General features: G+C 61.6%; 1 protein-coding gene across 4 annotated transcripts in view; it reads left to right on the top strand.

Annotated features, from left to right (window-relative positions):
* Nucleotides 1-20,206, top strand: part of ABCA2 (ATP binding cassette subfamily A member 2) — a 52,494-nt gene that overhangs the window by 28,838 nt on the left and 3,450 nt on the right. For 3 of the 4 annotated variants that reach the window (XM_030001089.1, XM_030001090.1, XM_030001091.2), the window contains 41 exons: nucleotides 328-513; nucleotides 627-845; nucleotides 1,493-1,824; nucleotides 2,128-2,287; nucleotides 2,561-2,689; nucleotides 2,984-3,151; nucleotides 3,468-3,564; nucleotides 3,960-4,133; nucleotides 4,220-4,322; nucleotides 4,969-5,083; nucleotides 5,438-5,628; nucleotides 5,866-6,016; nucleotides 6,316-6,520; nucleotides 7,095-7,259; nucleotides 7,558-7,738; nucleotides 8,032-8,244; nucleotides 8,561-8,757; nucleotides 8,843-9,025; nucleotides 9,478-9,662; nucleotides 9,764-9,884; nucleotides 10,150-10,440; nucleotides 11,547-11,765; nucleotides 11,951-12,053; nucleotides 12,460-12,788; nucleotides 13,361-13,574; nucleotides 13,751-13,856; nucleotides 14,218-14,329; nucleotides 14,741-14,801; nucleotides 15,057-15,231; nucleotides 15,317-15,432; nucleotides 15,702-15,849; nucleotides 16,087-16,210; nucleotides 17,056-17,188; nucleotides 17,365-17,482; nucleotides 17,615-17,793; nucleotides 18,113-18,254; nucleotides 18,613-18,747; nucleotides 18,982-19,085; nucleotides 19,364-19,456; nucleotides 19,749-19,851; nucleotides 20,011-20,148. In XM_030001089.1, coding sequence (XP_029856949.1) covers nucleotides 328-513; nucleotides 627-845; nucleotides 1,493-1,824; nucleotides 2,128-2,287; nucleotides 2,561-2,689; nucleotides 2,984-3,151; nucleotides 3,468-3,564; nucleotides 3,960-4,133; nucleotides 4,220-4,322; nucleotides 4,969-5,083; nucleotides 5,438-5,628; nucleotides 5,866-6,016; nucleotides 6,316-6,520; nucleotides 7,095-7,259; nucleotides 7,558-7,738; nucleotides 8,032-8,244; nucleotides 8,561-8,757; nucleotides 8,843-9,025; nucleotides 9,478-9,662; nucleotides 9,764-9,884; nucleotides 10,150-10,440; nucleotides 11,547-11,765; nucleotides 11,951-12,053; nucleotides 12,460-12,788; nucleotides 13,361-13,574; nucleotides 13,751-13,856; nucleotides 14,218-14,329; nucleotides 14,741-14,801; nucleotides 15,057-15,231; nucleotides 15,317-15,432; nucleotides 15,702-15,849; nucleotides 16,087-16,210; nucleotides 17,056-17,188; nucleotides 17,365-17,482; nucleotides 17,615-17,793; nucleotides 18,113-18,254; nucleotides 18,613-18,747; nucleotides 18,982-19,085; nucleotides 19,364-19,456; nucleotides 19,749-19,851; nucleotides 20,011-20,148 — 6,618 coding nt within the window. The remainder of the gene's footprint in view (nucleotides 1-327; nucleotides 514-626; nucleotides 846-1,492; nucleotides 1,825-2,127; nucleotides 2,288-2,560; nucleotides 2,690-2,983; nucleotides 3,152-3,467; nucleotides 3,565-3,959; nucleotides 4,134-4,219; nucleotides 4,323-4,968; nucleotides 5,084-5,437; nucleotides 5,629-5,865; nucleotides 6,017-6,315; nucleotides 6,521-7,094; nucleotides 7,260-7,557; nucleotides 7,739-8,031; nucleotides 8,245-8,560; nucleotides 8,758-8,842; nucleotides 9,026-9,477; nucleotides 9,663-9,763; nucleotides 9,885-10,149; nucleotides 10,441-11,546; nucleotides 11,766-11,950; nucleotides 12,054-12,459; nucleotides 12,789-13,360; nucleotides 13,575-13,750; nucleotides 13,857-14,217; nucleotides 14,330-14,740; nucleotides 14,802-15,056; nucleotides 15,232-15,316; nucleotides 15,433-15,701; nucleotides 15,850-16,086; nucleotides 16,211-17,055; nucleotides 17,189-17,364; nucleotides 17,483-17,614; nucleotides 17,794-18,112; nucleotides 18,255-18,612; nucleotides 18,748-18,981; nucleotides 19,086-19,363; nucleotides 19,457-19,748; nucleotides 19,852-20,010; nucleotides 20,149-20,206) is intronic. The other variant, XM_030001092.2, reaches the window with a different exon arrangement.

Here is a 20,206-nt window from a genome sequence, read left to right as displayed (position 1 = left end):
AGGGATGGCTGGGTCCTGTACCGATGCTGCCACCAGTTCCCCCAGTGCTTTGAGGCACACCAATGCCTGTGTCTCGCTTTCTGATTGCAATGGGTGATGGCACCACCTGGACGGTGGCTGTGGAGAGAGCGGGAGAGATTGTTCTCTCCTGTGGCTGGGGTGCAGGGGACCCATGTTCCCCCCATCTGCATGTCACCTTTTCTTCCCCTCCCCATGGAGAACATGGACGTGGGTGCTGTGGGGCCATTCACATGTGCCTGGGGACACACACAGAGGGACCCCAGGGAGCGCCCACACCACCAGCCACCCCCATTGGTCCTCTTGCAGAAGAGCCTCCCCAGCAGCTGGAGGAGCCTGCGGGAAGGGCTGGTCCACAGGGCACTGCGGGACCCTGCGGCAGGCCCACGCCAGCCGGTGCTGCTCCACCTGCTCTCCCAGGCCCTGGGCCTTGCCAGCACTGCCCCGGCACCCACCACCTCTGACAGCTCCCAGGCCTTTGTCACCGAGATGGAGGTGAGTGCCTCGCGGGGCGAGCCAGGGCACACGGGCAGCTGCTGTACCAGGTTGGGCACTGTTGCAGTGCTCCTGTGACCGGGGCTGTGCCCTTATGGCTCCCTGTCCCGTAGAGTGTCCTCTTCACCGGGCCGGTGCTGGAGCAGCTGACGTGCGAGCAGAGCCCAGGGGGGCTGCGCCGCCTCCTGCGCGTGGCCCCTGGGCAGCAGCCGCTGCTGCCGGCATACCGGGCGCTAGCCTGCAATGGCAGCCGGGCTGCCCGCCGGGAGCGCTTCGCCCAGCTGGCTGCTGAGCTCCGGGACCAGCTGGACACCCCCAAGATCATCAGCAGGGTGAGAGCGGGGCTGCGGGACGTGCCTCCCATCAGCCGTGGGGTGGGCTGTGGGGCAGGGACAAGTCCTGGGCAGGGTTTCCCTACTCACCAGGGGATGTGTGGGGACAGGGGGCTCCATTACATGGCCTGGCCCCTCCGGATCACCTCTTTACCCCACATGGGCACTCCCTGCTCAGCCCCATGGTGGGACCCCCGGATGATTCCCCCTCCTGGCACCTGCTCGGATGCTGCCCATTGGGTGGGGCTGGCTGTCCTCAGCATCTGCCAAGTGTCCCCCCACAGGCTTCTCTCCCCAGGACTGCAATGTCCCTGGTGGCACAGCTCCTCAAGTCTGGCTCTGAGATCCCGTTTCTTGTCCCACCCAAGTCTGATGTGTCCCTTGCGGTCACGGAGGACCACTCTTCTTGCCTGAGGGACATCTTCTGTCCCCCAACAAGACCCTGCCAGCATTTGCCTGCACTCCCGCTGCCTGATAGCCACGGATGCATTGCAATGAGTCTGGGGCCCCAGCTGGGCACAGCTCCTACCTTTTAATCAAGAAAGCGGACATGCCACTGCTTGGGGTCCGCCTTGGTCCCTTCCCGCTGGTAAGCAGGGCCCTGTTGTCCCAGCCATCAGTAACCCCTTGCCCACTCATCCTCACAGCTGAAGCTGGACGAGGTGAACAGCACAGCTGCCCAGCACCGCCTCCGCGCCTTCCTGGAGGATCTGGTGGAGATGGAGAAGGTTCTCCGCGATGTGGACATCCTCTCGGCATTGGCCAAGCTGCTGCCCAGGGGAGCCTGCGCCAGCAAGGCCCCGACACCCACTGCCAACAGCACCGGCTGGGCCGGCGCCAATGCCACGGCCAGCAATGCCACGGCGGAAGAGGAGAGCGCCGGCAGGGGCCCAGCTGGTGGCGACAACCCCCAGGGGCAGTTCTCGGCATTCGTGCAGCTCTGGGCTGGGCTGCAGCCCATCCTCTGCGGCAACAACCGGTAGGAGCCCGAGGGGATGGAGAGGGCCAGATCCAGGTGCTCTCTGGTCAGGACAGGGGTGTGGGAGAGCCCATCCTGCCTCTGCCAGCCATCAAGGGCCCCTGGTCATTACTTGATGAGCACATGGGAGATGGATGCTGCACTGCATCCTTGTGCCATGGCTGAGGAAAGCTCCCTGTGCTGGCCAGCACCGTGCTGGCATGGAAGTTGGCGTGAAATCCCCTCATGGGTTGGGGTGGGGACTGCCTGCAGTGAGGGGTGCTGAGGCTGGAGTGGCATGGGCAGCCTGAGCCCCTTTTGCAGGACAATCGAGCCTGAGGCGCTGAAGCAGGGCAACATGAGCTCGCTGGGCTTCACCAGCAAGGAGCAGCGAAACCTGGGCCTCCTTGTGCATCTGATGACCAGCAATCCCAAAATCTTGTATGCACCAGTGGGCACCGAAGTGGACAAGGTCATCCTGAAGGTGAGGGTGCAGAGGCTGGAACCCCCGTCCCTCCTCTCCCACCAGCCCTGCTCTGCAGGGACCTCCTTGCCCAGAGGAGCAGGGCCAAGGCTGAGTGGGGAGGAAGGGCCAGCTGCCAGCCGCCAGTGCTGCCAGAAGCAGGCAGCTGCCCTGGCCCTTGTTGGGGTAGCGATGCCTGCTGGCAAGTGGGCAGTTGCCTCCATGGCCGCTAGCTGTCCTGGAGAGCAGGGGAGCCTCTGCCTCTTCCCGCTGTGTGACCTCCCTCCCCACCAGGCCAACGAGACCTTTGCCTTCGTGGGCAACGTCACCCACTACGCCAAGGCGTGGCTGAACATCTCCCCCGAGATCCGTGCCTACCTGGAGGAGGGCAGGCTGCAGAGACGCATCCGCTGGCTGCAGCAGGTAGGATAGCGCGGTGGGGACCGAGCCTGCCTGGGCTTTACTGCCCCAGGGGTGGGAGAAGGGGGTGTCCTGCCCCCAGGCACCTCATAGCTTCTTCATGTGAAGATCTCAGGTGCTCCTTGGTGCCCAGCCTGCTCTTGTGACGACCAGGCTGGTTCCCTGTGCAGGGTGGATGCTGTCCCCCTATCCCCAGGAGGAACGTTGGGTCCTGTCGGTGTCCATGGGGAGGAGAAGGGGGCTGAGAGGCAGGGGGTACCCCAACTTCTCCCTCCTGTGTCTCCCTTCCTGTCCCAGTTCACTGCCGACCTTCACAAGCACCCAGAGATCCTGAACGTCTCTGATAGTGATGTTCTCCACAACTTTCTCAACGGCAACTTCTCCCTGCCCAATGCCAGCGTCCTGCTCCAGCAGCTGGACACCATCGACAATGCCGCCTGCGGCTGGGTCCACTTCATGGCCAAGGTGAGGTTGTGCTTGCCTGTGGGAACACAGGTGCTGGAGTGGCACCCACTACCCACAGCTGGGCTCTGTAGGACTGGAGAGGGGTCAGGTCCACTGAGACCTCCTTAAGGCCATGGGACAGGAGCCTTGGAGGAGATAATGGCTTCTGCAGTGTCAGGAGCTTTGGGGTAGATGTCAATGGTGGAGGTGCCCATCCACTGTTGGGTTCGGGGGCTCGCGGGGTGGCTGTGGGTGGTACTTGTTGCACTGTGAGCAGGGTCTGCTTACCAGACCTGTCAGGGCCAGTGGGGTCTCACCAGCCTTCCCCTCCTACCAGGTCAGCGTGGACATCTTCAAAGGCTTCCCGGATGAGGAGAGCATTGTCAACTACACGCTGAACCAGGCCTACCAGGACAACGTCACGGTCTTTGCCAGTATGTCCCTGGGAACCAGCCCCTTCGCAGGGGTCCCTGAAGCCATGTCCTTCTCCAGCTGTGCCCCAGGCTGGGACCACTGGCTTTGGGACGTGGCTCCCTTGGTGCATGCATTGGGTGGATGAGCGGACCAACCATCTCATGGTACCCGTCCTCTGCCCCTGGCCAAGCCCTGCCAGGCGCAACACCCTGCCACTGTCCTGGCTTTCCCACTGCCGCTGCCTGCAGTCCACGTGCCCTTGCATCCCATGCCAGGGCCATGCCCACCCTCCTCATCCATGGCAGCCCTTGTGGTGCCCTTGGCTGGGATGCACTGAACCCCTCCATGTCCCTGCCCGTTGCTGCGGGCCAGCTGGTGTGGCCATCTCCCATGGTGCCTCTCCTGCTGCCTGCAGGCGTCATCTTCCAGACCAACAGGGATGGCTCGCTGCCCCCACATGTCATGTACAAGATCAGGCAGAACTCCAGCTTCACGGAGAAGACCAATGAGATCCGGCGGGCGTACTGGCGGCCTGGCCCCAACACCGGCGGCCGCTTCTACTTCCTTTACGGCTTCGTTTGGATCCAGGGTGAGTGCCAGCTCCCTGCCACAGCTGCCCATATACCCAGCCCCTGCCCGCACTTCCCGCTCAGCCTGGCTTCTCCTCCTCCCCAGACATGATGGAGCGTGCCCTCATCAACACGTTTGTTGGCCATGATGTGGTGGAGCCCGGCAACTATGTGCAGATGTTCCCGTACCCGTGTTATACCCGGGATGAGTGAGTAACACCCGCATGGTCAGGGTGGGCAGGGGCAGGACCTTCCCTCTTCCTCTTTGCAGGCCAGGACACTTCAGCTGGGAAAAGGGGACAAGTTTGGGGGCTTGAGAGAGGTTGGTGACATTGGGAGTGATGAGCAACCAGTTAAGCTCTGTTCCTTGGACCAGCAGGCTAGGCAAGCAGGGGAAGGATTTTGTGCCCAGTTTGCAGCTGAAGTGAGAAACTCATGGCTGCAGGGTGTCTTGGAGGCTGAAAGACTTGGGGGGAACAAGAGGAGTGTGGTGAATGGATGCCACATGGGTCTGTCAGTGGTTATTGAACACAGTGGTCTGGAGGAAGCACCCGGAGAAGTCCCAGAGCCACTGGCCCTCCAGGGCAGGAGGGTGGATAGGGCCCCATCCACACCAGGTAGGTAGGGCACTGGGCTGAGCCCATGGCTGCTGCCCGCCTGCCTGCCAGGACACCAGACTGTCCTATGGGCTCATTGGAGAAGCTCTTTTAGGGCACTAAACAGCTGCCGGACCAGAGGGCTGGTTGTCCCTGGGTGGTAGGAGAGCCATTCCGCTTCCCTGTGCCTCAAGGTCTCCCTGGGTCTGTGTGGTGGTGCCACCATCCAGCTCTCCCCTCTCTTCCTCTACGCCACCAGCTTCCTCTTCGTCATTGAGCACATGATGCCCCTGTGCATGGTGATCTCCTGGGTCTACTCAGTGGCCATGATGATCCAGCACATTGTGACAGAGAAGGAGCATCGCCTGAAAGAGGTGGGGATGGTGGGAGAGATCCCTGAGGAGGAGCTGGCACCTCTGAGCTCTGAGTCCTGTGCTGCATCCATGGGCACCTTCCCCATGCTTCTGGGTTGCATGAGCTGGTGCGGGCACAGATGCCACATCCCTGGGCTGGGCCAGTCCTTCCGAGTGTCCCTGGCACAAGCCCTGCCCAGCACCGGAGGGAGCTGAGCCCGTTGGCACCCTGGCACAGGGTGCTGTGGCCTGCCCACTCCCAGCAGCCCTCAGGGACCCCTCGGTGCTTCCCGTTGCTCTCCCAGCCCCAGTGAGTGAGGCAGCAAGGATGTGCAGGGCAGGGGACAGCCTCACTGAGCAGTGTTGTCCTTGCAGGTGATGAAGATGATGGGCTTGAACAATGCGGTGCATTGGGTGGCTTGGTTCATCACCGGCTTCGTCCAGCTCTCCATCTCTGTCACGGCGCTCACTGCCATCCTGAAGTACGGCAAGGTCCTGATGCACAGTGATGTCCTCATCATCTGGCTCTTTCTTGCCATCTACGCAGTGGCTACCATCATGTTCTGGTGAGTGCCTGGTCCACTCCATGGGGTGAGGGGGCACGGGTAGTGCCGGGATCCTTGTGCCATGGGGCGAGGGTGCTGGGAGCTGTGTGGGCAAGGCCAAGGGCCAGTGGAATGGCACAGGTCCCCCCAGCCAGCTGATTTGAGAGGCCAATTTATCACCTCAACACCAACAAAATCAGATGGTGTGGGGAAAGCCCTGGTGGGGTAGGATCTGAGGTGATGCTATCCTCCCTGCAGCTTCCTGGTGTCGGTGCTCTACTCCAAGGCCAAGCTGGCCTCTGCCTGCGGCGGCATCATCTATTTCCTCAGTTACGTGCCCTACATGTACGTGGCCATCAGGGAGGAGGTGGCACATGACAAGATCACGGCCTTTGAAAAGTGCATAGCGGTGAGTTGGCTACAGCTGCTGGGGAGGTGCTTGGCCCCAGGTTTGCTCCAGGCACCTCATGCCCAGTACACAGTCCACCAAGCTGTCACCAAGCCCTGGGCAAACCTCTGCCTGTATGAACCAACTCCCCATGCGGCTTTGGAGGGATCTCCAGAAGGTTTGGGACCTCCTAGGGCAGGGACCATCTCCACAGGGCTGGGTGGGGTAGCACTGGGTAGGAATTTGCCCCAACCTGTTCCTCCAGAGCTGGCCCGTGGTTCCTGCTGACGTCCCCTTCCCTTCCCTCCACGTCTCCGCAGTCCCTCATGTCCACCACAGCCTTTGGGCTGGGCTCCAAGTACTTTGCGCTGTATGAGGTGGCTGGCGTGGGCATCCAGTGGCACACCTTCAGCCAGTCGCCTGTAGAAGGAGATGACTTCAACCTCCTGCTGTCCATGATGATGCTGATCGTGGATGCCGTGGTGTACGGGGTGCTCACGTGGTATATTGAGGCTGTGCACCCGGGTACGTGTGGGCGGTGGGGCATGAGGGCACCTCTGATCTTACGGGAGCCTCCTCACTGAGTTCCTGCTGGTTCTTGGCAGTGCTCCGCCCTGACATGGTGGGATTTGGCAAAGTGTGCCTTCAGGGTCCCCTGTGTCTGCCCTGTTGGGGACACCTGCCCACATGCCCTGACCCACTGGTGACACCAGCAGGTTCCTTGGAGATCTTTAGTTGTGTGTCTCAGTTCACTGGCCAACTGTAGCAAAGCAAGGTGTCGGTGGCTGGAGCACTATTCCCCTTTATTGGCTGCTTGGGGAGGGGTCTCGCATGCATCCTTTGCTTTCCTGGTAAAACTGAAGCGTGAGCCAGGCCCAACCCAAAGCCCAAAGGACTTTGCTTCCTTGCACAGCCCAGCAGCGTTGCCCTGAGCCCAGTTGGCTGAGGTGCTTGCAGTCCCCATCCTGCAGTGATGTCCCTGAGCTGGGGAAACTTCCAAGTCCCATACCCACGCTGAGCTCTGCCCCAGTCCTTGGCCAGCTTCTGCACAGACATGGGTGCAGGGTTGGTCCTCACTCCATAGGGGTTGTGCTTGCAGGCATGTTTGGCTTGCCGCGGCCCTGGTACTTCCCCTTCCAGAAGTCCTACTGGCTGGGCAATGGGCGAGTGGAGACCTGGGAGTGGACCTGGCCCTGGTCCCGCACCACCCGCCTCAGCATCATGGAGGAGGATCAGGCCTGTGCCATGGAGAGCCGGAGGCTGGGTAAGGGCAGACAGGGGCAGTGGGAGGTGGTCCGGGGATGGCCCTGGCTCTGCTGCAGGGTCCTGCATGGACCCCTGTGTGTCCCCTATGCCCTTGTTGGGGCAGGATCCTGGGCCAGGTGCTGCTGCTGGTCTGGGAATGGGAGGGGAGAAGCTGGTGAGAAGCAGAGGGAAAGGGGCCATGGGCCAGCACAGCCACTATGGGATGGAGGCGGGGAGGTTCATCCCCTGGGGAGCCCCCCTGCAAGCCCGGCCTTCCTGCCACCCCCCGGCTCCTCACCATCCTTCTCTCATGGCAGAGGAGACACGGGGCATTGAGGAGGAGCCAACCCACCTCCCCTTGGTTGTCTGCATTGACAAGCTCACCAAGGTCTACAAGACGGACAAGAAGCTGGCACTGAACAAGCTGAGCCTCAACCTCTATGAGAACCAGGTGGTGTCCTTCCTGGGGCACAACGGCGCGGGCAAAACCACGACCATGTGAGTGCCCGTCAGGGCAGACATGGGCCATGTCATTCTAGCCAGCTGCAATGGGTGGGGAAGGTGCTGTGTGATGGCCTTGCAGGGCCCTGTGGCAGCTGGTGCCATGCCCAAAGGGCAGCAGTGTGGATCTGGGGGTGGCACAAAAGGGGGACAGGCAGCAGGTGCATGGCCCTGCACAGACGTTGCTCTGCCTGGGGCCCAGCAGATGCTCCTGGAGGTGGTGGTTGGATTTGGGACCAGGTAGATGCATATGAGGTCCCTCATCTTGTTGCCTTTCTCCATCCATCCAGGTCCATCCTCACTGGCTTGTTCCCTCCAACCTCGGGCTCCGCTACCATCTACGGCCACGATATCCGGACAGAGATGGATGAGATCCGGAAGAACCTGGGCATGTGTCCCCAGCACAACGTGCTCTTTGACAGGCTGACGGTGGAGGAGCACCTCTGGTTCTACTCACAGCTCAAGAGCATGGCAGAGGAGGAGATCCGCAAGGAGATGGACAAGTAGGCACCCTCCAGCTCCTTTTGCCCCATCTGTGCCTTTTGCATGAGTGGGTCCCCTTCCTGCTGGCTGAGTTGTGGTGTGTGATCTGGTAGCAGAGATGTCCCCTGGAGCAGCTCCACCAAGTGTTTTCCAAAGCTTGGGGTATCAGGCTGTGGAAGCCAGAATAAGATGCTTCTGTAGCCTGGCTGCAGCTGGGCTGTCCCAGTGGCCGAGGGCCATAGGTGGGGGGAAGAGGTGTCATGTGCTCCCCCGCAGGCACTGGGTGCCAGTACGGCCCCCCCCCCAGCATCCCTGGTGCTTCTCCCCTGTCCCCAGGATGATTGAGGACCTGGAGCTCTCCAACAAACGCCACTCCTTGGTGCAGACTCTCTCAGGGGGCATGAAGAGGAAGCTGTCAGTGGCCATCGCCTTCGTGGGTGGGTCACGGGCCGTGATCTTGGATGAGCCCACAGCTGGTGTGGACCCGTACGCACGCAGGGCCATCTGGGACCTCATCCTCAAGTACAAGCCAGGTGAGCGGAGGTGGGCAGAGCCCAGCGTTGCTCCTCTGGCTGCAGTGGCCCTGGCCCCTCCACTGAGGCTCTGTGCCACCATCAGGGAGGACCATTCTGCTCTCCACGCACCACATGGATGAGGCCGACCTGCTGGGTGACCGCATTGCCATCATCTCCCATGGCAAGCTCAAGTGCTGTGGCTCCCCACTCTTCCTCAAGAGCACCTACGGTGACGGCTACAAGCTGACAGTGGTGAAAAAGCAGTCGGACACCAGGAATGGCACAGGTCTGGGGGGCAGCGGGACCCTGTGTTTAGAGGAGTAGATGGGACCAGCCCTTCTTCAGTCCAGGAAAGAAACGAGAGGTTAACACCCAAGTGCTCCCACCCCGAGTCTCCTTAGGCCATGTGGAGGGTGGAGGGGGACGGGGCAGGGCTGTAGGAGGTGGCATCTCTCAGCCTTGATTTCTCCCGCCTGGGTCCCGGGTTAGACCCTGTGTGGTGACATTTGCCTCCAGGTGCTGGTTCTGTCTGGCCCGTAGGCTGCCCATGGAGACGTCCAGCATGGGCCATGGTGCAGAGCATCGTCCCCAGGCCAGGCAGGGAAGCCAGGAAGCCACCAGCACCCCACAATGGAGGCTGGAGGAGCCCCTGTGGCACTGGGGCATAGGGTGGACATGGTGGGTCCTGGTGGGAAGCCAGGTGTGAAGTGACCGACCAGTGCTGCCCCTCTGCCACAGAGCCAGGCCAGCCGCACAGCCCCCCCACCCACTCCTCCATCAGCCCCTGCTCTGAGCCTCGTGTCTCCCAGTTCATCAAGAAGTATGTGGCCTCCTGCCTCCTCATCTCGGACACCAACACTGAGCTCTCCTACATCCTGCCCAGCGAGGCTGTCAAGAAGGGCTGCTTCGAGAGGCTCTTCCAGGTACCTGCAAGGGCTGGTGAGGTGGGCAGGCAGGTGGTCATGGGGGGCCGTGGCACTACAGGTACCTCCTGCCCTCCTCACGCAGCACTTTGCCTCTGCAGCACTTGGAGCAGAGCCTGGAGGAACTGGACCTCACCAGTTTCGGGCTGATGGACACCACGCTGGAGGAGGTCTTCCTGAAGGTGTCTGAGGAGGACCAGTCTCTGGAGAACAGCGACGTGGGTATGGGCGTTGGGGGGGCACATGGTGCTGCTTGGGCTGGTGAGGGGCTGTGTGCCTTTGCGTGGGCTTGGTGGCTCCTCTCCCATTTCACGTGGCCACAGGAGTCTCCTTTCCCAAAGGGAGGGGTGGTCTCCAGTGGAGCCTATCCTGGCCAAGGGCAGCCAGCTTGTGCTCTGGTCTGGGTTTGCAGAGCAGATCTGTCCCCGCTCTGTGCCACACCATGGTGAAGGATGGCATACCCAGTGGCAACCCCTTGTCTCCCCAGACATGAAGGAGTCCAAGAAGGATGCTCTGCAGCCACCTGCCCCTGAGCTGGGCCCGAAACCCGAGGCCAACGGGGAGCCCCTTGCTGAAGCCACTGTGCCAGAGAAGCCCGAGGTGGAGCTCAGCAACCTGGTGACCTGCTCCAAGCTGGCGCAATCACAGGCATCCCTGCACTCGGCCTCCTCGGTGGGCTCCGTGCGGGGCGATGAAGGTGGGGCTTATTCCGAATTCTTTGGGGATTATGCACCCCTGTTCGATAACCGGCAGGACCCCGATAACATCAGTCTGCAAGGTTTGTGCCACCAGTGCCTGACCAGCAGCAGGGGCTGGGGGAGGCACTCGGCTGGGACACAGAGGGTGGCCAGGGCAGTGGCAGCACCTGTCCCTGCACCTGGGCAGAGCAGAGCTGGCCCTGCTGGGGCATGTGGGTGTGCCAGGGGTGGGGGGCGAGACGATGCTGGGGTGAGACCCCACAGGGAGTCTGATGATTCATCCACCGATCCTGCGCCCAGAGAACCGCAGGCTGGGTGGGAGGGCTGGGAATGGGTGCTTCCACCAGTTTGCACGCCCAAACTGGTAGAGTGTGCGTGGGAGGGTCCTGTGCTGAGACACGGAGCCAGTGGGCGTAGCTGGTGTTAGCTCTGCGCTTTGCCTCCCTTGGATCCCACGGGTGCGACCTTGCAGACTCACCCCACTAACGTGCTCACTCCTCGCGCTGACACCCAGTCGGGTTGTCTCCTCTTGACCCTTGGGCATGGAGTTGTCTTCTGGCTGGTGGCTTTGCCCTCCATGCCCTGACTCGGGCTCGGTGCTCTCTCTACCCAGATGCTGGGATTGCCGAAGGATGGTGGTTGCAGGCAGGTGCCCTGAGGCTGCTGTTTTATTCACAAATCCTTTTCTGGGTTATTTCGGCACCTCTGGTGATTAACTCAGGGATGCGCCACCCTGCCTCCCCGGCCGGGGCTGCTCTGAGTGTGATGACTTGGGTTGTGGGAGGCACTGTCTCTGGACAGTGCAGTTGCAGAGCTCCCTGAGCCCCAGCCCCATGCCTGCTGGGTCCCCCCACCCATGTCCCATCCTCTGTTCCTGACTGCGCTGACCCCTCGCCAGCTGGGAGAGCTGATGGGAAAATGGAGGGGTGCTGCCAAAAAGCACCAATTTGGGTTGGTTTTTTAAAACTGTTGTCTAAATTTCCCATTTTGGGCCAAGAGGAACCCTCTAGCCAGCTGCCTCGCTTCATGTTGTGGTGCTGCTGTGGCTCGGTGGCCATCAGGGTTGGGTGCTGCCCTGTCCCTTGGGGTGGCTGTGGCTGGCTCAGTACCCAGCTCAGCTCCCTGGAGGCCAAGGTGTGTGTGGGAGAGGCCGTGCCAGGGGGCTGACATCCTTCTCCCCTCGCAGAGCAAGAGGCAGAGGTGGAGGCGGAGGACCATGACCTGGCCGGGCAGGGGAGCTTCAAGCTGGAGGGCTCATGGCTGAAGCTGCGCCAGTTCCACGGGCTGATTGTGAAACGCTTCCACTGTGCCAAGCGCAACACCAAGGCCCTCTTCTCGCAGATCCTCCTGCCTGCCTTCTTCGTCTGCGTGGCCATGACAGTGGCGCTCTCTGTGCCCGAAATAGGTGCCTGCAAGCCACCCACCTGCACGCTGGCGGCTGCTGGTGGCCTCATCTGCCTGCCCCAGTGTGGCCGGTGGGGACACTAGCTTGGGGTGGGGGGGGAGGACAAGGCTTATAGGTGCTTGACCAGTCTGCCTGTGCGCAACAGTGCTGCAGGTGCAAGCGGGTTCCTGTCCTTGTCCCCACAGGTGACCTGCCGCCCCTCATCCTCTCGCCATCGCAGTACCACAACTACACCCAACCCAAGGGCAACTTCATTCCTTACGCCAATGAGGAGCGGCGTGAGTACCGGTGAGAGCCACTGCTCGCTGGTGACCAGCGTCCCATGCCCCTTCCCCATCCCTGTCTCCATCCCTGGGACTGTGGTGGGAGGCAGCAGGGAGGGCAGCCCACAGCAGGGCTGGCACCGGGGCTGGCTCAGGCTTGGAGCAGAGCCTGGCCAGTGGCATGTCCTCTTGCAGAAAGCAGCCTCCATCCTCCCCAGGGTGTCTCTGGGAGAGGTGCCAGCCCCGATGCTGGCTGTGATCAGCAGCTTGGGTCATGCCAGGCCTGGGCTGTGTATGCCACCGCGGTGCCCATGCCCATTTAGTCATGATACGTGCCAAGGCCTCGGGGAAGTCCCAGCAGAAGATGGCCAAGATGATGAGACTCATGTCTCCTGCTCCTTGCCCCTCCTCACCCGCTCCTCTCCCCGCAGCATCAGGCTGTCTCCTGATGCCAGCCCCCAGCAGCTGGTGAACACCTTCCACCTGCCCTCCGGTGTGGGGGCCACCTGCGTGCTCAAGATGGCCTTCAACAACACTCTGGACCAGCCCATGCAGACCCTCAACCTCAACAGCAATGAGTCCAAGATGCTGGCGGCCAAGTACTTCGATGCCATGTGCATTGACTCCTTCACCCAGGGCCTGCCACTCTCCAACTTTGTGCCACCACCTCCATCCCCGGCCCCCTCCGACTACCCCGTCTCGGTGGATGAGGACCTGCCCCATGCCTGGAACTCCACAACCTTCTCCTCTGCCGTCAAAGGTATCGCCTGTGCTTGGTGCCTGAGTCTGTCCAGGCCTGGGATTCATCTCCAGCAGGGAGATGACATGTGTCCCCTGCAGAAGCAGCTCCAGGCACCCCTGGAAATGCCTATCAGTTTGGCCTGGCCACAGCAGAGCACTGCTGGGCTGAACTTCTGGCTCAGGGCCAGTGCTGGCCCAGGAGCACTGCTCCCCATTCAGCCCTGGCAGTGCTGGTGGAGCTCCCTGGGGCAGTGACACCATTGAGAGCCCTGTGGCCAGCCTTGTGTCACCCTCACTGGGCTGGCTGCTTGGTCCCCAGCCATTGCCTTCTCCAGCCACACTTCATGCCCTCTCTTGGAACCATTTCTGTCCCCCAGAGGTTTTCCCCACGTCCATCTCTTGGTCCCTCTTGGTCACCAGGACACAAAAGCCCTCTCACAGACCAGGCTCTGGCCCAGCGGGAGCTGACATCAGTGGGGCAGAGTGCTCCCTCCCTGCCCAGCCAGGACTTCTTAGCTGAGCCCTCTGCCGCCCCCACATTGTCCCAGGCAGCCAGGAGCCTGGCTGTAAGCTGCCCTCTCTGCTCCTCAGAGACCGTGACCTCGGCCCCTGCCCTGCCCCACATCATCCACGAGCCCATCAAGTGCACGTGCTCCATGCAGGGGACCGGCTTCTCCTGCCCCAGCGGTGTGGGGGGCCACCCTCCGCAGATGAAGGTGGTGACGGGGGACATCCTGGCAGACATCACAGGGCGCAATGTCTCCGAGTATCTGCTCTACACCTCGGACCGCTTCCGGCTGCACAGGCAAGAGGGAAGGCTGGGAGGGTCAGCGCTGTGCCGTGGAGCAGGGGTGGAGGACTCGGGACTTGGGCACACCTGCCCAGGGTGCTGATGGGAGCCAGGAGCATGCTTGAGCGTGGCCCCGCTCCCAGAGCGGGGGGACAGTGGTCACAGCTTCTTGGCGGTGCCTTGTCCCACAGGTATGGGGCACTCACCTTTGGCAACGTCCAGAAATCCATCCCGGCCTCCTTCGGGGCCAGGGCTCCTGCCACGGTGCGCAAGATCGCTGTCCGGAGAACGGCCCAGGTGGGACTGCGCTGCGCCCCATGGCAGCTGGGAGATGGGTGGGCAGTGGCAGCCATGGCACAGGTGGGGAGAAGCGGGCAGGCGGCACTTCCTGCACGGCAGGGACCCCTCGCCAACTGCTCTGCAGCAGTGCTCTCCACAGAGGAATCTGGTGGGGCTCTTGCCCCATGGGGCGCTTTGCAGCTTCCCACCCCAGCAGGTCTGGCCCAGCATGGTCGGCAGTGGCCTGCTCTCTCCACAGCTGCGAGCACAGGAAGCCTGCCCTGTGGCTGTCCCATCCCGTCCCATCCCTCCCTTCCAGTACATCTGCTATGGGCCCAGCTCTCTTGCCACCTCCCACCACTCTTCTCTGCTCTTCCAGGTCTTCTACAACAACAAGGGCTACCACAGCATGCCCACCTACCTCAACGCTCTCAACAACGCCATCCTGCGAGCCAACTTGCCCAAGAGCAAAGGCAACCCTGCTGCCTACGGTGAGGACCTAGAGGCTTTTAAGGGCAGAAGCACATCAGGAACAGCTTTAGGGTGTGGTCCAACCAGGCTCTAAAGTGCAATGTCCCACCTTGGAGCAAGGAGGCTCGTGCCTAGTTGAGGCAGGGGGTTCACTCACCTTGTCTGACCTAGGCAGAGCGAGGGCTGGGGCAGAACCTCCTGAGGTGCTGCCTACTGGCACTTGGACTTGCAGTGTGTCTGAGGATGGTCTCTGCCAGCTGGTGAGGGAGGGCTTGGCCTCGAGGTGCTTGGTTGCTTCAGGCAGCTCAGCTGAGCTGCAGGGAAGAAACCTGTCCTCTCACTCAGAGCCAGGACCAGACAGGCTGGGGGCAAGATTTTCTGTCCTGAGCCAGCTTTCACACTCCCATGTTTCTTCTTGGGCCTTCCTACAGGCATCACGGTCACCAACCACCCCATGAACAAGACAAGTGCCAGCCTGTCCCTGGATTACCTGTAGGTCTGGGGAGTGGGTTTGAGGGAGGATGGCCGTCCTGTGGAAGGGAGGGAGCTCCCCACCGCAGTTTGGAGGGGAATGCTGAGGCTTCTGCCCTGCAGGCTGGGGTGGGGGCACCAGGTGGTGGTGATGTGGGGGTCCCTGTGCTGTGACCTGCCCTGTGGACAATGACTGTCCCACGCCAGTGTGGGTGGCCCTTCCCCAGGCAGCTGAGGGTGACGGGGTCCCTGCTCTCCTCCTTGCTCCCCATGCAGCCTGCAAGGCACAGACGTGGTGATTGCCATCTTCATTATCGTGGCCATGTCCTTCGTGCCAGCGAGCTTCGTGGTGTTCCTGGTGGCTGAAAAGGCCACCAAGGCCAAACACCTGCAGTTCGTGAGCGGCTGCGACCCTGTCATCTACTGGTTGGCCAACTACGTGTGGGACATGGTGAGTGGGGTGCATGGCCCCACCGGCCGAGTTCCCTGGGCCAGGTGGGTGGATGGGCAGTCACACAAGTTTCTGTCTTCTCCAGCTGAACTACCTAGTGCCGGCCACGTGCTGCATCATCATCCTGTTTGTGTTCGACCTCCCGGCATACACGTCTCCCACCAACTTCCCCGCTGTCCTCTCCCTCTTTCTGCTCTATGGGTACGTTGCTCAGAGGGGTGGTCACGATGCACTGATGGGTCCCTCCAATGCCCCATCTGCACCGTGGCTACGCAGGCAGGATCTAGCCTCCGGGCTGCCCATCTGGCTGATGTTCTGCAGCTCCCATAGCTGGTGGGCTGTGAGGGCTGGGGTGGGAGAGCCCAGGGAGGACAGGGCTGGGACATGGGTGATCCTAAGGCTTGATGGTTGGTGCTGCCCGGTCCCTCTCCTGCCACACTGATGTGTGCTCTTGCCGCTCACCTTCCCAGCTGGTCCATCACCCCCATCATGTACCCTGCCTCCTTCTGGTTTGAGGTGCCCAGCTCCGCCTACGTGTTCCTCATTGTCATCAACCTCTTCATTGGCATCACAGCTACGGTCGCCACGTTCCTGCTGCAGCTCTTTGAGCATGACAAGGTATGAGATTCACAGCTCTGCCTGGGGCCACCAGGAAAGGAGAAGCTGCCATCAGGTTGTGGGACAGCTCAGGCTGGGAGAGACCTCAGGAGGTCTCTGCTCCAAACTCCTGCTCCCAGCAGGGTCAGCTGTGAGACCTGACCAGGCTGTATCTTGGTGGGGATCCTGATTCTACCATGCACTCGTGGTCCTCAGGGGTGTTTCTGATGGTCGTGTCCTCTCTGCCCATCACCACAGGATCTGAAAGTGGTGAACAGCTACCTGAAGAGCTGCTTTCTTGTATTCCCTAACTACAACCTGGGCCACGGCTTGATGGAGATGGCCTACAATGAGTACATCAACGAATACTATGCCAAGATCGGTATGGCCTCTCATTCCCTCCCTCCCTTGCTCCAGGGCATGTGGGGCTTGGGGGGACTATGGTGCTGGCACATCCCCTCTGCCTGCCCTATGAAGCTTCCCAAGCCCCAGAGCAACCTGGAGCAAAAAGCTAGGGGACGTGAACTAGACTGAGGTGCAGGAAGGGGCACAGTTGAGGGTCAGCCGTGGCGTGGTGCCAGTGGTGCTGAAAATGGTTCCTTGGGCCATCCTGAATAGCAGCCCCATGGGGAGAGGAGGTTGTGAGCCCTGGCAAGGTTGTGCGTTTCTGCTGCTGTTGCACACTGCCTGTGGTGTGGACATGGTGGAGCTGTGGTGGGCCGTGGTGGAGCCATGGTGGGGCCGTGCTGTGATGTGAGGGATGGGGACTGCAAGGGCTCCTTCCTTCCAGACGTGGCCTCTTGCTTGCAGGGCTGAGCTGCCCAGCCAAAATGAGCCTTTTGCTGCTCACAGCTTAACCTTGGCCTCAGAAAAACCTCTTGCTGCTCTCTGCTTTTCAGGCAGCTTCCGTATATAACCCAAGTGCTGCTGGCATCATGAGGGGTACTTTTAGGGCAGGATCTGACAAATCCATCCAATGCACACTCTCAGTTGGGTTGATTCATCCTACTGAGGTTGAAAAGTTGCAAGACGATTTCAACGGCACACACGCTGTGAATGGAAAGCCTTGTTGTGACCAGCCCTGGTGCCACTAGCACTAACAGACTGGCAGAGGAGGGGACATGGGAGCAGGACACTGTCATTGTCACAGGCTAGCTCAAGATGTACGACCAGGTTGTCCCCACAGGAAGGTGTCCCCAGCCACTTTCTCCTCTTCCTCTCACTCAGGGCAGTTCGATAAAATGAAATCACCCTTTGAATGGGACATCGTGACGCGGGGGCTCGTTGCCATGACAATCGAAGGCTTCGTTGGCTTCTTCATCACCATCATGTGCCAGTACAACTTCTTCCGGAAGCCCCAGTGAGTGTGGCGGGGGAGTGGGGGGCAGGCTAGGCATGGCTTTGCTGTCAGGACCCCTTAGCTCAAGGCTGTCCCTCCGGTGGGGGTGAGCTGGGGAGCTGCCCATCCCCAGCAGGGATGCGGGCAGGTGGCTCCCGTGCCTGTAGTCCCACCCTGTCCTGTGCACTTTCTTGCAGGCGGCTGCCCGTCTCCACCAAACCCATCGAGGATGACATCGATGTGGCCAATGAGCGGCACCGTGTACTGCGCGGTGATGCCGACAACGACATGCTGAAGATTGAAAACCTCACCAAGGTGCAGCAGCAGGGTGACAGCAGTGGGGGATGCACCGGGGCTGCAAGGAGACAGCCATTCCATCTGAGGGATGTGGGCTGGGGGTCCAGGTTGCCTCCTGGCAGGCTGAGCCCCCATCCTGTGCCCCACCAGGTGTATAAGTCCCGCAAGATTGGGCGCATCCTGGCTGTGGACCGGCTGTGTGTGGGTGTGCGACCCGGGGAGTGTTTTGGGCTGCTGGGCGTCAATGGCGCGGGCAAGACGACCACCTTCAAGATGCTGACAGGGGACGAGAGCACCACGGGTGGAGAGGCCTTTGTTAACGGACACAGGTCAGGGGGCACAGGTTGGGTGGGAGGTGGGGACTGCCCACCGTCCTGGGGTCGGGATGGGGTCTGCTTGGGGGTCTCCCAGGATGAAGCAGCGTGAGTGTGCCCGTGTGGGTCCGTGGGACTCTGCAGCCCTGTGTCCTGCTGGGCTGACCATCACCTGGGGGGTGGCAAGTGACACCGGCTCTTGGCCAAGGCTGCCTGTTGTGGGTTACCTGGTAGAAGATGCTCCAGTATAAAGGCGTGCGAAAGGGGAGTGAGTGACAGGGTGCTCCTGAAAAGTGATTCCTTCTCCCCACGGCCCCTCCATCCTCTCCTGCAGCATCCTGAAGGAGCTCCTGCAGGTCCAGCAGAGCTTGGGCTACTGCCCCCAGTTTGATGCACTCTTTGATGAGCTGACAGCCCAGGAGCACCTGGAACTCTACACCCGCCTGCGTGGCATCCCCTGGAAGGACGAGGATCGGGTAGGGCTCTGGGTGGGTGATTTCTAGCGCCCATGCTAGCAATGGGCTGGTGCTGTGCTATGGGGATGACATCTCACCAGGCACCAGCGGGCACCCAAGCCAGTGCTACTACCCTCATGGCAGTGCTGCCCTGGTGCTATGCCTGTGTGGGGTGCCGGGGCCAGGCACATGCGCTCACAGGCCCCACCGATGGCTCATGGCCATGCCAGGAGCTGCCACGGGGCTCCCCTGACTGGCAACATTGCTTGTGGTCCCCTTGGCAGCTGCCCCATGCTGCGGAGCCCAACTGCTTGCCCACTGCCAGCTCTGCCAGCCCCGTGGCCTTGGCAGGGTGACCGCAGCTCCCCACACCTTGCAGGTCGTCAAGTGGGCACTGAAGAAGCTGGAGCTGACCAAGTATGCCGACAAGCCTGCCAGCACCTACAGCGGAGGCAACAAGAGGAAGCTGTCCACAGCCATTGCGCTGATCGGATACCCAGCCTTCATCTTCCTGGTGCGTCCTGGGCTCCAACACCCTGCCCATGGGGTCCTCCTCCCACCCACCGTGTCCCTGGGGCTGGCGCTAGGCTAGGGTGGAGAAATGACCCTGGGTGTGAGCTGCCTGCCCCTGGCTCCGCCATGAGTGTCCTGGGGTATGGGATGGTGCCCTGAGCTGGGCTCAGGACAGGAAGGGGTGGTAGGGTTCCCCCAGGGGCTGGCATGTCTGAGGGTGCTGTCCATCCCACAGGATGAGCCCACCACAGGGATGGACCCCAAGGCACGGCGCTTCCTCTGGAACCTCATCCTGGATGTCATCAAAACGGGTCGCTCTGTGGTCCTCACATCCCACAGGTCTGGGGGGGCTTCTAGCTGTGCCCATGATGCCTCCGGGCACCTGGGGTGCTGCATGGGTGGGAGGGGGCTCTTTGGATGCCAGGGGATGGTGTCTGGCAGGGGTACGGGGAGCAGAGGGAACCCTGGACACCCTCTGTTGCCTTCTCCCATCCCTGGTGGTGGGGCCACAGCACCCGGGTGATGGCCTGGGTAGCCTGGCTCCCTGCCTGCCCCAGCCACGGCCCCTGGCACTGTCCCCCCATGCCACCCTGCTGAAGCCTGCCCTGTCTTCCCAGCATGGAGGAGTGTGAGGCACTCTGTACCCGACTGGCCATCATGGTAAATGGGCGGCTCAAGTGTCTCGGCAGCATCCAGCACCTGAAGAACCGGTAAGATCCCGTTGGCGGGTCCAGCACCCTGTGTGTGCTGTGGGGTGGGAGGGGGCTGGGCCCCCACGGCAGGGTGATGGTGAGGCACCTGCAGCAACATCTCAGCCCTTTGTGTGGGTGCTGCTTTGGAGGGTGGGAAGGGGATGGGCTCACTTGACCGTCCTGGCACCGTCACTGTCCTGGTGGGTGCAGTGGCTGCTGGAGACCATCGTCCCCTTCCATGGGCTCAGTCCTTCCTCGCAGAGGTACAGGTGGGGGCCACGTCCTCACAGGGTCCCTTGTCCCCGCACAGGTTCGGAGATGGCTACATGATCACAGTGCGCACCAAGTCCAGCCTCAACGTCAAGGAGGTGGTGAGGTTCTTCAACCGCAACTTCCCTGAGGCCGTCCTCAAGGTGAGCTCCCTGCAGTGGCGGTGCTGTCCCCTGCTACCCCCCGCCTCGGGGTGCAAGCAGCCTTCATTCCCCAAGGGACACCTCTGCGGGACCCCCCACAGGGTGATGGGAGAGTGCCTGGGAGTGAGGGCTTGGGTGTCACCTCTGTGTCCCCTGCAGGAGCGGCACCACACCAAGGCCCAGTACCAGCTGAAGTCGGACCAGATCTCGCTGGCACAGGTCTTCAGCAAGATGGAGCAGGTGGTGGACGTCCTGGGCATCGAAGACTACTCTGTCAGCCAAACCACGCTGGACAATGTGAGACTGGGGACAGCATGGGTGGCTGGATGCTTGTCCCCAGGGAGGGTGGCTGTGC

Source organism: Aquila chrysaetos, chromosome 24 (genome assembly GCF_900496995.4).
Source record: "Aquila chrysaetos chrysaetos chromosome 24, bAquChr1.4, whole genome shotgun sequence".
Taxonomy (NCBI): domain Eukaryota; kingdom Metazoa; phylum Chordata; class Aves; order Accipitriformes; family Accipitridae; genus Aquila; species Aquila chrysaetos.
The sequence above is the reverse complement of the archived record's forward strand: the minus strand, read 5'-3'. Positions and strand labels throughout refer to the sequence as shown.